The 16307-nt window shown below is 42.7% G+C and overlaps 1 protein-coding gene across 1 annotated transcript in view; it reads left to right on the top strand.

The window, feature by feature from the left end:
• The window catches only part of LOC126100791 (odorant receptor 43a-like), a 57483-nt gene that overhangs the window by 21983 nt on the left and 19193 nt on the right, over nucleotides 1-16307 (top strand). The window contains exon 2 of the mRNA XM_049911413.1: nucleotides 14287-14386. Within this exon, the coding sequence (XP_049767370.1) occupies nucleotides 14287-14386 (100 nt within the window). The remainder of the gene's footprint in view (nucleotides 1-14286; nucleotides 14387-16307) is intronic.

Here is a 16307-nt window from a genome sequence, read left to right as displayed (position 1 = left end):
TCCCAAGAAAGTGTTATACACCGTCTGCTGTATGAAGCCCCTATAAATGATTTAGGAGACATTTTGAGCATCCATCTCCGACTGTTTCCGGATGATGCTGTAATTTATCATCTAGTATAGTCGTCAGATAATCGAAACCAATTGCAAATTGATTTAGACAAGATATCTATGTGTTGCGAAAAGTGACAGTTGAAATTAAATAATGAAAAGTATGTAAATCATCCACATGCGTACTAAAAGTAATCCTTTAAATCTCTGATTCACAAAAAGTCACACAAAGTTCAAATCTGTTAATTCAACTAAATATCTAGGAATAAGAATTACGAACGAGTTGAATTGGAACGAGCACATCGATAATCTGATGGAGATGTCGAACCAAAGACTGTGTTCTATTATGAAGACACTTAAAAATTGTAGTAAATGCCCTGTTGAACCGCAGTATAGTTTTATTGTTAATATTTGGATTTTTAAGATTCTACCAGATAAACTCAGAACAAAGAAGTATAACTCTTAGCTGTTGTGTCACTTAGTATGCCAGTAAGATGCACCGCTCATGTTGCGGATGTTAGGAGGTGAAGTGAGCATTGTCACACAACCTCCAAGGGATGAAGGCAGAAGAGTAACCGTCTCAGTGGTACATATCAAAGTACTGTGAAGTAACACTTCGAAACTTCAGTGCTAGAGCGCCACTCCAAAGTCAAACGTAGGCACAAAGACCTAAGGTCAGCAATCCAGAACTACTGTAGAATTACTACAACAATGCATATAGCGCTGATGGGACAGATAAAAGAAGAACAAACGTACTCATACACACAGAGACACCATGTTATAGGCACGGGCCCGGTTCTTTAATTAGTGAGGCTTTCAGAACTCACAGAAAGATTCATCCATTCTGCCTTTCTGTCCACGTTGCTAGAACCAGAGATAATGACGATCTACTGAGTTTCTGTGAAACCACTACAAGCTTATCGATAATGATCTGACAGCCCACCTGCTTGCTACCTTCAACACGGAGACACAGCCAACCCGATGCATAACACAGCCATGGCCTGCCGTTGAAGTCTACAATGGTTTAGCGAATGAAGAAAATGAGTAGCGTGGGGCCAACCCTTCTCCACTCAGAGTCGTCGCGGATGATCTACAACCATTTCTCTCTACATCTACCAGATGCAGAGCATTTGACCATTCCTCTGGCCGACTCCAATCCAGTATGGATCAGCCAAGACTGCAGCACTGCTGGCTTGGTCGATACATGCTGGATGGCCAGATCCTAATCTTCACCATAACTGACATCCTGGACCACAGTCAGCTAATCTCACGTAAGCACACGAGGAGATATGTTCGAGAACACTGTCCTGTAGGACGTCTGGGATGATGATGCCTTCAAATCCCCCCTCCCCCCCCCCTCCTTCCAGCTGTCGCCAGCAGAACTCGTGGCCATGGTTCACTGTCCTGTTGGGTGACATCAGAATGCACCGATGAGGCTCAGTACTTCTTCCCAGGACTCACTCACGCTTGGACACTGAAATGCACCCTGAACACACTGTATAACTCTGTAAAGTCGACCTCACAAATAAATGTTATTGCTTATACTACTTCGTTACTGGTGCCTCTGGGTTTAAACTGGTCCATTAATACTCACTTCATCCCATTATTTTTGCTCAAAATACAACCCCAGCTCTCTGTGTCGCAACATCGGTGTCGTGATTGGCTGTCACCGCAGGACATGTCTACAGCATCGATCGTCGTCGATCTGTACCAGCGCAGTGTGATGTGATGAGTAGACTTTCTCTTTGTTGATGGCCTTTTTGTGGCATGTGTGTATCTGTTTGGACCATATCAAGTCACAGAGACATCAGGAGCACCATTAAGGTATAATTCATTAAGCCAAAAGAATCTGCTGATTTGTCATTGTTTAGAAGGAATGTTATACGAACTTATTTAACACTGATCGGGAGCAAAACATACGTGTTGTATCACGAAGAAACATTCCAGCAGTTAGCTGATGATTTTTGAAAACATTATGAGAAGCAATATAGCGCGAAGTTGTCTAGGAATACGTTAAGTCGAGAGGAGAAGGAATGAGTGGAAACCTTTTCAGATAGGATCTAAGGTATCAATGCACGGACATAATATGTCATGCAAAACGCAGAAGCGGATAGAGTCATCCTCCAGAAAACCGAGAATGTGGGTTTGGATGTTCTTCTGCATGATGTCACCGCCGAGATGTCACGTAGAGATGGAAAATTCTGGAATTTGTTTCGGGCTCTTATGGGTACAGCGAAATTACACGGTCCAGTCACATTAATGTAACGACCGCCCATGCCAGACGTCAACGTACAGTAACCATTCACAGACGGCAGGTGGTACCAGTGACAGTGGAGCGTATATAGAGTGCAGTCGTTGTCACAGTGCAGAAAGAGAATGATTTATCTGACGTCCAAAGGGGAATGATCATTGGATTTGGGGCCAAGAATGGAAGCGTTTTCGAAGTGGCTAAGTTCGTAAAGAGTTCGTGTGGCAAAACGACAGTATCCAAAACAGTTGCCTAGGAAACATTAGCGCACCAAAGGCTGTCAATGACAGGGGTGTATAGTGGCTGCTGAGATGTTTACGGACGAATATACGCGCAACTGCAGCTGACCACTCAGACGAACCAAGGGGCTACCAACAGCGTCTCTCAATGACTTCAGTGAATGTTGCTGAGGATGGGCAGCCGAACCGGCGCCTGTTTCATGCTGCCATGCTGACCGCTATGCATCGCAAATTCTAACCTACGTTAATGACACAATGAATCGTTATCTCCTAGACTCTTTGGGAACACCTATAGTGCCTCAGTAAGGCAAAACTTCCACGCAGAAAATATTGCAACATATACAGCAACATTAAGACCGGCGTATGGTAACCATTGGGAATAATACCACCAGTGTTGCAGTGTGTGTGATAGCAATTTGCGTACTTCACTTTTGTCTCAGACGTAGAAGTATTCATTTTCCAGCATCACCGACGTAACATATACGTGTAGATTGGTTAACTAACATAACTCGAGAATTATAGTCTAACAGTCTGCGAATATGTACAACCGTAAGCTGCTTAATTGAATGACGACAATGATAATACGTGTCGGATCGGGATATCACGCTTATTTCGTGCGGCTGCCTTACCATTGGGCTGTACACGCTCTGCGGCCAGACACCACCTTCCATATGAAGGGCTTATTTCAATAGTGGTACAAGTCCATTTTTGTTCAGTCTGAGATGCAGAGTCCTAAAGTAAAATGAGAGTTGAAAAAGCTGCAATTGAGATACCAGAAAAACTTTAGGACTCTGTATCTCAGAATGAACAAAAATGGACTTGTACCACTATTGAAATAAGTCCTCCATATGTCGTCAACCAAGTGTCTACAGTCCGTACTCGTACTTCCATCCCGTAAAGGAGTTGCTTGCCCGGTGTCGGCGAATAAATACGATATTGCAGTCGTTGTGTTGTTCAGAATTACGATGCAAAGTTCCTTCACACATTCATGCATGTGCGAAGGAAAAGGCACTGATCCGACTACAGCTGTCATGAAATACTAGAAATTTATTCACAGTTGCGAATATGGACAACCATCACCTGTATAAGGGAATTACGACAATGAAACTTTGTGGCGGACCTGGACTCAAATCTGGATTTTCGCTTGCCGCGAGTGGTCGCCTTACCATTACACTAGGAATATTGCTTCGTAATTCTGAACAAAACATGCCCTGTAACACTGTGTATATTTGCCGTCACCAGCCAAGCTACTTTTAATTAAAATGCCTCCCCCCTGTACAGGAATACACATAATTAATGTACGAGTACAGGTCGTACAAGCATGATTGATGACATATGGAGGGAGGTCTGGATCTGATCTTGGAGTGTGTTCATATAGCCTAATGGTAAGATGACCGATCGCAATAAGCTGGATATTCGAATTGAGTCCCGATTCGGCACAAATTTTCGATGTCGTCATCTGTTACACAACTAATGGTTGTCCATATTTGCAACTGCGAATACGTTTAAAGTAGTTCATAACAGTTATAGTCGGCGAGTGCCTTTTCCTTTTCACAAGCATGCATGTTTGAAGGAACATTGTATCGTAATTCTGAACAACACAGGCTGGAATATCGTGTAGCAAAGATAGACTAAGATAACTATAGTAGCCGGCCGATGTTGCCGTGCAGTTCTAGGCGCTTCAGTCTGGAACCACATGACCACTACGGTCGCAGGTTCGAATCCCGCCTAGGGCATGGATATGTGTGATGTCCTTAGGTTAGTTAGGTTTAAGTAGTTCTAAGTTCTATGGAACTGATTACAACAGATATTAGGTCCCAAAGCGCTCAGAGCGATAACTATAGTACTATGGTAGCTCGTAAACACGAAAATAAGGAAAATGCAGAATGACTGTGCGAAGGACTTAGCAAACTGAAACGTAAGAACAAAGGTAAAGAATTTTGAAACTAAGACAAAATTTTTATGAGCCAGCTCTCACGAGCAAAAAGGTTGGTGCAATAGGCATGATGTACTATTATGTAAGTAGGTCTATGCGATCTTTGCAGAGGATAATCAAAGGAAAAAAAAGGACAATTTTATTTTGAAACAAGGGAACAGTTTTGCACAGCAGAATAGCTTTATCGTACATGTTTAAATCTTTTAAAGTTTTACCAGGCGAGCTCACAAGAGAGAAGGCTGTCTCTGTTCCGGTGTGCCAACCAGAAAGTCAAGATATGAATCGAGCATTTCCAGACGACCCCAGCGAGAGGACAGCCGGAGAGCAAATGTCGCAGCGCTACACAACAAGGTTGTGAGAAGTAGCATTTCGTAACTTCAGCACCGGAGTGCCACTGCAAAGCCAAACATAGGCAGATATTGTCTTCATCTTTTCAGTGTTTTCCGGCTGTTCCATTCCTCGCCGATTCTTCGGACAACCTCCTCATTCCTTACCATATCAGTCCACCTAATTTTCGACATTGTTCTGTAGTACCTCAGCTCAAAGGCTTCGATTCTCTTCTGCTCTGGTTTTTCTACTGACCATGTCTGTAATAACGCTATACTCGAATCGTACACTACTGGAAATATCACCCTCTCGTTAAGACCCATTGTGGATACCAGCAGACTTCTCTTCGCCAGGAATGTCGTTTTCGCCAGTGTTAGTCTCAATTTTATGTCCTTCTTGTTCCGTCCGTCATAGGTTATTTTACTACCTAGGTAGCAGAATTCCTTAACTTCCTCTACTTCGTGATCCCCGGTTGTAATATTAAGTTTCTCGCAATTCTCATTTCAGCTACTTCTCATTACCATGATCTTTCTTCGATTTACTCTCAATCCATAGTCTGTACTCATTAGACCGTTCACTCTGTTAAACGCATCCCGCAATTCTTCTTCCTTTTCCCTGAGGATAGCAATGCCCTCTCTAAACCTTATCATTGAAATATGTCACCCTGAATTGTAATCCTACTCTTGAACCTCTCCTTCAATCCCTCATTGCTTCTTCGATGTACCTATTGAACAGTAGGACCGAAAGACTGCATCCCTCCATTACACCCTTTTTAATCTGACAACTGTTTACCCCTCTTAGCTGAGTGGTCAGCGGGACGGAATGTCATATCTAACGGCCCGGGTTCGATTCCCGGCTGGGTCGGAGATTTTCTCCACTCAGGGACTGGGTGTTGTGCTGTCCTTATCATCATCATTTCATCCCCATCGAGAGGCAAGTCGCCGAAGTGACGTCAACTCGAAATACTTGCACCAGGCGAACGGTCTACCCGACGGAAGGCCCTAGCCACACGGCATTTCCATTATCCGACTACTTTGTTCTTGGTCTTCCAGTCTTAAGTTTCCCTCTTGGTTCTTAAATACACTGTATATTGCCCGCCTTTCCCTGTAGCTTGCCCCTATGTTTCTCAAATTTCGAAAATTTTGCGTCGTCTTGCAGTGACGAACGCTTTTTCCAGGTCGACAAATCCAATGAACGTGTCTTGATTTTTCTTCAGTCTTGGTTCCATTATCAACCGCACGTCAGAACTGCGTCTCTGGTACTTTACCTTTCCTAACGCCAAAATGATCGTCATCTAATACATCCTTAGTTTTCTTTTCCATTTTTCTGTGTATTATTCTTTTCCTCTACTTGGATCTATGATCTGTTAAGCTTATTGTGCGATAATTCTCGCACTTGTCCACTTTGCAGTCTTCGGAATTGTGTGGATGATATTTTTGCGAAAGTCATTTGTTATGTCGCCAGACCCATACGTTCTACACACCAATGTGAATAGTCGTTTTGTTACCACTTACCTCAACGATTTTAGATATTTAGATGGCATGTTAACTATCCCCTCTGCCTTATTTGATCTTGTGCCTTCTGATTCTAATACTGTACCGCCGAACTCTTCCCCGTCGACTACTGTTTCTTCTATGAAATCATAAGAGATGTCCTCTCCTCTGCATTTAAGGGTGGAAATCCCACTGAATTCCTGATGCTGCCACACTTGCTTTTAATTCTACCGAAGACTGTTTTGACTCTCCTGTGTGCTGACTCCATCCTTCCGGCAATCATTTTTTCTTTTCGATGTCTTCACTCTTTTCATACAACCATTGTGCCTTATCTTTCCTGAAATATCAACGATTTACTTTTTATGTGACTTTTATTTCTGTATTCCTGAATTTCCCTGCATATTTTCGTTTTTTCTTCTTTCTTAGATCATCTGAAGTATTTCGTCTGTCATCCATGGTTTCTTCTTTCCATCGTCTGTGACAGACCTCTTTAGAGATATCCGTTTCTCTTCAACTGTACTGCCTACTAAGCTGTTGATCATCACAGTGTCCATAGCTTCAGAGATGCTCAGTTACCCATAATAATCACTGAACTACCACAGCGAAGCAAGGAGCGCTGACCGTACTGTATTCATACACCCAGAGCCACCTCGTCGCAGGGGTGCGCTAGGCCCTTTAAATAACGATACTTCCGGAGCACAAAGGAACATTCAATCGTGCTGGCATTCTGTCCTTGGTGGGACAATCAGAGATAATGATGGTCCATTAACTCGCAATCACTGTTTTTAGAACAGATCTAACATTTATGATTTTAGTTAAATGTTCCAGCACATTTCAAAGCTAATGAACTGACGATCTAGAAATGCTTTCTTTCATATCCCGTGCTTCAATTAATCTGTGACTATACCAAAAAAATTTCAACAATAGCTTCCTATGACTACGTAGGCTTTCCCGGCGTAATAAGTCTTGAAAGTCTCTTCGGGTTTAACAAGGCGTTGGATGGGCCCACAGTGTCGATATTGGAGAAAGGTTTAAATTTTTCGCCCACTCCCAAGAGACTTCCTATCACAGAGTTCATTTGCTCTGTAGAACAAGCAGTACACAGCCTACCCGAGGATCAAGCAGAGGAAATAAGGCAAGAAGTGTAGCACACATTACGTCGGGCTCGACCAACGCGGGATAACATCTCTTCCGCAGAGAGAGCAGCCATTCGTTCCCTTAAGAATGATGACGAAGTAGTAGTTTTACCAGCTGACAAGGGGAATGCCACGGTTGTAATGACGCGGGATGATTATGTCTTAAAAATGGATTTACTTCTCAACGACCCGGCGTACAGAAGACTACCTAATGACCCCACAGAAAGGATCAAACGTAAGACACTTTCACTGCTGAAAAAGAGTTCATTGTCAGATGATTTACGTAAGAAACTTCATCCTGGTGCTGCCGTTCCGCCTAGGTTGTATGGTCTGCCTAAGTTTCATAAGGAAGGGGTCCCTCTACGCCCTATTGTTAGTAATTTGGGTGCACCGACCTATAACCTGGCAAAGTATTTATCATCTGCTCTCAGTCCATTTATTGGCAAATGTGAACACCATATATCCAGTTCGGTGGATTTTATTCGACGATTGGGATCTTTGAGGTTGAGTCCTTCAGATCTGTTAGTGAGTTTCGATGTGGTATCCCTATTTACACGAATTCCTCTGGAAGAGTCCCTTAGTTTGATCAGTGAAAAACTGGATGAAGAGCTGGTGAATCTTTGTCGTCATGTGCTGACCTCCACGTATTTTTTATTTAACGGTAACATTTTTGAACAGAATGACGGAGTGGCTATGGGTAGTCCTTTGTCATCCATAGTCGCCAATTTATTTATGGAGGACTTCGAGGCTATGGCACTGAGGACTTCAGCTTTGCAACCAACGTGCTTCTGGAGATACGTGGACGATACCTTCTTCGTATGGCCGCATGGACGTGATGCTCTTAACAGGTTTTTGGACCACTTCAACTGTCTTCATCCCCGTATCAAATTTACTATGGAGGTTGAAAATGATGGGATGCTTCCATTTTTAGACATAATGGTTTATAAAAAACCAGGTGGAACTTTGGGACACAGTGTTCACCGAAAACCGACACACACAGATTTGTACCTGCACCCTCAGAGTTGTCATCCACCACACCAACGTAGTGGCGTCCTTAGGACTTTGGTACGGAGAGCATATGCCATTTCCGACGCAGACAGCTTAACCCAAGAACTTGAGCATTTGATGACTGTTTTTAAGGAAAATGGATACACCGAGAAACAGATTCGTCGGGCTATGGAATTTGGACCGTCTCCGGAGGTGTTCGAAGAGGAACATAGATCTGTGGCCTTTCTTCCTTATGCTGGAGGCTTATCGTTTAAGATTGGACGAATTTTAAGGAGTTTTAACATCAAGAGTGTGTTCCGTCCACCCTCTAAGACTAGGGCTCTGCTCGGCTCTGTGAAGGGTGATTTGGGACTTAGGAAACCCGGGGTGTACAAAATCCCGTGTCAATGTGGGAAAGCTTACGTTGGCCGTTCTATTCGCACAGTGAATGACAGGTGTGTGGAACATCGCCGTCACACGAGGCTACAACAGCCGGAAAAATCGGCCGTAGCAGAACACTGCCCAAATGAGGGACACAAAATGAAATTTGAGGAAACTGTTGTAATTGCCAACATTTCCGGTTTTTGGAATAGTGTGTATAAAGAGGCGATTGAAATTAGGTTGGCTGATAATTTAATCAACAGGGACAATGGGTTTCCTCTTAGCAAAACGTGGAATCCTGTATTATCTCGCATCTAAACTGAACGTTCTTCGATGCGGCCTTGATTGCGATATATCGTTGCCAGCAGTGTTTCACTAAGGGCGGCGCCACCTCCCTGCTTTGGAAGCCAGAAACCGTGATAGGCGGCGCATGCGCCGTGTACTGAACGGTGGCGTATATAGGACGTCGAATTGCAATCTTGCGTCAGTTCTCAGCGGGACTCATCAGCAGAAGCAGCATTTCCTGAAGATGGCGAACAGTTGGATCGCCGAAATATCGAGTCAAGTTGATTTTAGGATCCGGCAGCAAACCCGAAGAGACTTTCAATAGCGTCCTAATTGTGCTGTTATTTGAGTGGTACGCAGTGTTAGATTTCTTCTAACTCGGGAGTCTTTATGCAACAATTACTTCTCCTTCCGTGGAATACCGCCTCGCTTCACTTTTAGTCTGTTTCTTGTTGTTGTAACATGCGGCTGTGTTCGTTTGTTTCCTCCTGAAAGTATTCAGCGTATGTTACATCTTTTATAAGAAAAGTAAGTATTCTTATTGGGTTTTACGAATTGAGTGAAGCAATTGTTTGTACAGAACACATGACATTCTCTGTCGGATACGAAAATATATAAAACTTTTCAGGAAAGAAGTCATGTCAGAGGAGCAGATATTGATGTGGCTAGATGAACCACTAGACGAGGATATTTACACCGAGGTTTTGACATCAGGTACTTACGCACCCTCTGAGCATGAAGAGATCAATACCGCAACAGATCAGTCAGACATCGAATCTGATGCTTCTGCTACAGCTATTTCTCAATATACAGATCGTGAAATCTTACTTGGTAAGGATGGAATAACAGAATGGTTGAAGCAACACGCTCCGCCAGCAAAAACTGCCCGTCAGAGTATTGTAACACAGCTTCCAGGTGTGAAGGGTGTAGCAAAAAATTCGTAAACAGTTTTGGAACTCTGGAAATTATTTTTTCCAGTTAGTGTAATTGGTCGCTTTGTAGAATAAAGAAACCAAGAACTTAACACAAGGCAGCATCTTACTCACGGATTGCTCGAGACTGCCCACTAACAGATTGTGAAGAGTTATCTGCTTTCTTTGATGTATTAGATCTCGCAGGAGTGAGAAAGGCACTGAATCTCAATACTGACGAGCTATGGGCCACTGATGGGACTGCTCCGCATTAATTCATTGCGTCGATGAACAAACTAAGATTCCACACACTTCTCGAAGCTATACGATTTTATGACAAATCTACGAGAGCTCAGAGAAAGGAAACAGATAATCTGGCACCTATTAGAGAAATATTTGACGAATTTGTGGATGTTTGCAAGAAGAACTATAGTACCGGTGCATTGACAACGATAGACGAGATGTTAGAACCATTCTGTGGACGTTGCAAATTCAGGCAGTATATATCAGACAAGCCTGCAAAATATAGCATGAAGTTACATGCGCTCTGTGCTGCCAGAACGTTTTATACGCTAAATATGGAAGTATATGCAGGCAAACAGCCTACTGGGCCATATCAAGTACCCAATGATGAAGAGAATGTGGTGTCACGATTGATTAGACCGATTGACAAAACAGGCAGAAATGTGACGATGGACAATTATTATACATCTATACCATTGGATAACAAAATGTACGGCAATCATCGAATCACAGTAGTAGGTACTCTACGGAAGAATAAGAGAGAAATTCCACCGAAACTCCTGGACGTAAAGTGTAGGCAACTAAACTGCAGCATATTCGCATTTGGAGACAAACCATCCAACAGCTGTTTGATTTGCTCATACATCCCAAAAGGGAAACAAAAAAGGAATGAAACTTCCTGGCAGATTAAAACTGTGTGCCCGACCGAGACTCGAACTCGGGACCTTTGCCTTTCGCGGGCAAGCGCTCTACCATCTGAGCTACCGAAGCACGACTCACGCTCGGTACTCACAGCCTTACTTCTGCCAGTACCTCGTCTCCTACCTTCCAGCGCACACTCCGCTGCAGAGTGAAAATCTCATTCTGGAAAAAAGGAATGCTCTAATTTTATCCACCATCCACAGCGACGATGCTATAGACGCTGACAGTGGTGAAGCGAACAAACCTGAAGTCATTACATTTCACAATCTCACAAAAGGTGTATGTGTTGTCGACCGTTTGAAATCAGAATGTTCTGTTTCAACAATAAGCAACCGCTGGCCTCTTACACTGTTTTTTCAGCTTGTTGAACATCAGAACATTAAATGCTCAAATAATATATAAGGTAAACACAAATGACTTAATTCCGCGGAGAAGATTCATCACAGAATTAGGTACGATGCTTACAAAAGCCCACATGATCAAACGCATGTCGATTCCCAGGATATCACTTTGCTTGAAGGATAAAATAAAAGGTGTTGTACCCATTTGCAAACTACCGATAGCTAAAGATCAAAATGAATCGACAGATAAAACAAGACGTCACTACTGCCCTAAAAGGGCATCGCTGCCATCATTGTTCCAGCCCTATCTATAGAGAACATTGAGTGTTCTTATTTACCAGGAGTGTATGTAACAAGAAGCAAATATCTGAATATGACGAGTAAAAAGGAGTGTGGTTAACCATAATTCATCACTTGCTATAAAAATTACGAACTGCTGTCCACACAGGTGTTGTAATTGCAATCAAAAAATTTTCTGAAATTTTTGCATGTTGAAATATTTTTAAGTTTAGCAATTTTCATATGCCATACCATGTTTATACTAATTTTTAATGCTTTGGCAATAATAATGAAATGCCGGCCGGTGTGGCCGTGCGGTTAAAGGCGCTTCAGTCTGGAACCGCGTGACCGCTACGGTCGCAGGTTCGAATCCTGCCTCGGGCATGGATGTGTGTGTTGTACTTAGGTTAGTTAGGTTTAATTAGTTCTAAGTTCTAGGCGACTGATGACCTCAGAAGTTGAGTCGCATAGTGCTCAGAGCCATTTTTAATAATGAAATGATTTATTGTATAAACGTGTCTTCGTCTGACATAAAGAGATAAAAAAGGTGCAAGGTCTCATTGTTAGAAAAACTCTAACACGGAAGTTAACGTGACAACAATATACACGAGCGACCGCGGGTTAAGTTTCAGTGAAACCAAAAGAGACTGACCGATGATGGTCGGTCTGCTATATCTTTTCTGAATTCCACACCGGGATGCGGCAGAACTGATGCGTACTACAGCCATGATCTGCCGTTGCGGTCTACTGTAGCACTGTGAATGGAGAGAGTCCTGATGGGCAGCCAGCTTCTTTCTATTGAAGTTCATCGTGGGTCACCTTAAACTTGTCGCCTTCACAATTACCAGACGAGGCACATTCGCGCAGCCCCCTTTCCGAGTCTGCAATGTTACGGGATCCATGGTGGATGACTAGAGCCTTGTCTTCAAAACAACTGACATCCTGAAGCACAGTGAGCGACACTCACCTAAGTGCCCAACGGGCTGTATTCGAGTGTGCTGATATGGGAGGCGGGCACTGTGCCGCAGAGCGTCTGGTTAGGCGACGCCTTCTCATCTCCCCAACTGCTGCCGAACGACTCTTGGCTGTGGTTCTCTGACTTTCGGGTCTACGTCACGTCTCGCTGAAGAGGTGTGAGCCAGTCTTCATGATACGACCTTATGCCTGGCTGCCAGCTGCTGCCCTGAAGATGCCTTGTATCTCTGCAAACGCTACCTGCGAAATAAACGTTATTGCTTATAATACTGCACCAATGACGCCTTTGGGCGTGAACCCGAGCTCTCGCTCACACTCGGTGCGTGATCTTCCCCATACAATGCGACCCCAGCTCTGTGGATCGCGATGGCTCTAAAGAAACTGCCTACACTATGATTGTTCGTCATCTGCTAGAATGCTGCTGTGCGGTATGGGATCCTTACCAGATTCGACTGACGGACTACACTGACAAAACTTGAAGAAGGACACCGAGTATTGTACTGTGGCAAAACAGGGGAGAGACTGTTACGGACATGATGCTTGAATCAGGGTAGCAAAGGCGGTTTTCGTTGCGGTGAGATCTCCAACTTTCTCCTCCGACTGTGAAATTATTTTGTTGACACCCAACTTCATAGGGAGAAATTATCATTGTTATAAAATAAGACAGACCAGAGCTCATACGAAAATATTTAAGTGTTCATTTTTCCAGAACACTGTGCGATGGTGTAAAGGTAGAGAAATTGAGTGAAAGTTGATTTATGAGCGCTCTGCTTGGCCTCATGCTTTCCTCGAATTGTTTCTTGTTTCATCCCGGACCTGTCCATGTACCTCATATGTTATCCATTGAACAATTTTCCAGCTGCTTACGCTTGGCGCTCATCCACAACCAACCACATGAGTTCGTTGATTATGTGGTCTGTCGATCCTAAGAGTTAAATTAAGAACAAGTTGATGATTTCAGAATCTTAGCCGTATTTTGATTTATTTAAATATATTTCCGGTTACGGGTTTAAAGCCATCATCTGAAGGTAAAAATAGCAACAATGTGTTGTACCCACAGCAGTCAAATCGGACACAAAACATTGCATTCTGTGCTTTCCTGAATATGCTACGATTTGAAAAGGTTGTTGTGGCAGCTCTTGGTCGTTCCACCAAATTCCAGTGTTGGGCACCGAATCTCATTCTGTTGCTATAAACATTTAATCTCTAGTAGACATACAGACCAATTTCGCTAATTCATAACGTTTCCTACATAGTATTTCAGTTTCAAAATATTTTGTGAAAGAAGATGAAATAATTTAGTTCAGCAGGTGAAATTTATTTTACTTATTTAACCACAAATGCATTGAGGGTATTTTATACAAACAACCTAGCGCGAAAGTCAGAAATCTGTGACAAAATTATAATATAGCAGGACATGAAACCCGCCAAAAAAAAATTAATATCTGCGTACTTTATCTTGAACATAAGGCGTTGAAGATTGTGTCATTCAAATTTAAGCTGACCCAATACCTAATCAAATTAAAAAATCACGAAGTTTTGTTTATCAGAGAAATAGCATTCTAACATAAGGTTAATTCTTTCGCATTTACCCAGTGCCTGTCTGGCTTCTACACTGCGTAATCTCAGAAAATGAAATTACCGTACGAATTTCTGGTTCTATTGATGTTCTCGAGTGCATGTTTGATGACTACATCAAACTTGCTATAGTACATTTCCTTTTATGGTGTTGTTTAAAACACTTTCTTATTCTAGGTTCGTCGCGTACCTCCAGGACACCATGAGCCCCATTGCAATGACGCAGTTCGTCATGAGCGTTGTCATCGCATGCATGGCGTTATTTCAGGCAACTTATGTAAGTATTCTTCTTCACGATGTCACAGTATATCCCATAACTGACACCAAAGCCACAATTTGAAGAAATGCCATTCCTATAAGGCTACACCCTAGATTAAAAATGGATGTTTTCCGTGAATCAGTGCTTCCATTGTCTCCGTACCACCATTCTCCTACTTCGACGGAGTCTGACAAGACCACTTGTGATGGCTGCACCAAATAACTTTCTTCATACGCAATTAAACACACTGTTCGTCGGTTTCTTTTCACTTCCTCGAAGGGAAGTTAAGCTAGGAATGACTACGCGCAACACTAGTAAAAACAACGAAGTCTCCCAGAAGACTGAAAGAGCCAAGTGACTTGCTGCTGAAAAATATTCCAAAACATGTGACAAGAGCTCAACGTCGATCACATCAAATCCTCGTAAGATTAGGAAACATTGTTTATTAAAACGTGATGACCTACCCAGAAACAAGTCATTCTAAAAAGATGGGAAAGGATTTAGGAAACGTCTTAAGGACATTTTACTAATTCGTAGTCACCGCCTAGATACAGTAATTTACACTTCCCTATCAACACTTGTAGTAACAGAGAAAGTCTTACATACGAACTTACGACCAGTAACTATGTTATTGCCACAAAGAAATCTATACGGATTAATGTTTATCTCTCTTCCGTTAACCATGCCAAATCTTGAGTGTGTATAAGTGAATTTAACTGAACTAGAACTAGTCGTGATACAGACACACCCTTGAGAACCAAGGCTAGAATAAACATAAGCAACGAATTGACTAACGCTATAAAAGATCTTGGCCCTACCATTCTATCAGATGTAATAAGGGAGGCCAAATTTACAGGAATCAAGGACATGATTTAAGTGAACTCTGCATTACTGCTAAAAGCATTAGAATGGACTGTCATCTAAATAATTCATTGAATTGAGAGATTTACAAGACCAGAACATAGCATACGAGAATCAGAAAAGTGGACTATCAGTTGGCAATGTGATTTGGTGGGAATGCTATACGGTACATATCTGGGAGACACATAAGTATCAGACTTTGTGAAATTATGTCGACCTGTCTACAACATCTATGACGGTGATTATATGTGCGAAAAGCAAAAGAAGATCCATGCACATGAGAATGCACTGACGAACGAGAGACAGCGATGTAATCAAGAACCTGTGCTTTTAGCTTATGGAAGTCCTAACACGCAGCAGCTGCTAATTATGCTCATCACTTTCGTTGGTGCGATATGTGCAGGACGGCGACACCGTGGCTATCCGTCATCAAGTACGAAGCTAGAATCACTCTACCAAGGAGTCGAATATAGGTCCCCAGTCTGCTGAAGGAATCTGCTGATCCAGTTGAGAGTGCAGCTCGCGAAATTCCAAAGCGTTCAGCGCCAAGTCCAGAAATGAAATCATTTTCTCCGTTGTCAGTAAAGAACTGACAGTACCATTATACCCACCAAGAATCTTGGCAACGAAAGCTCTTTACAATTATAATGGTCCACCAATGGATTAATTGTTCCCTTAACAGAGTATCCCTTCAAAAAGAGACCAAACGTAAATAAAAAACAGCAGTCTTCATTCCTTTCTCACTATTCTAAAAAACTTTGAGCTACCTGTTAATACCTAATGACGTCACAACGATGTCACCAGTCGGTGCCCTCTCACGAAGCGGCCACCCTTGCATCACTAGTTCCGGGGAAAGCTAGAAACCTTTTGCTCGAGGCTAGTTGCAAACTCTACGGTGTCTTCTGAACTTCTGGTATGTCAGAGCTGTTTTACGATGTTTGTTGGGAAGATTGGAGACGTTTATCAGCTGATTACACCTATCTTAACATGGCCCGAATGCTAAACTCCTCTCCACAGGGTTCTGTCACGTGGAACAAATGCTTGCGATTTGGCGATCCAAATTGGATACGTGCAATAA

Source organism: Schistocerca cancellata, chromosome 9, assembly GCF_023864275.1.
Source record: "Schistocerca cancellata isolate TAMUIC-IGC-003103 chromosome 9, iqSchCanc2.1, whole genome shotgun sequence".
Classification (NCBI taxonomy): Eukaryota; Metazoa; Arthropoda; class Insecta; order Orthoptera; family Acrididae; genus Schistocerca; species Schistocerca cancellata.
This window is presented reverse-complemented; position numbering and strand designations above follow the sequence as displayed.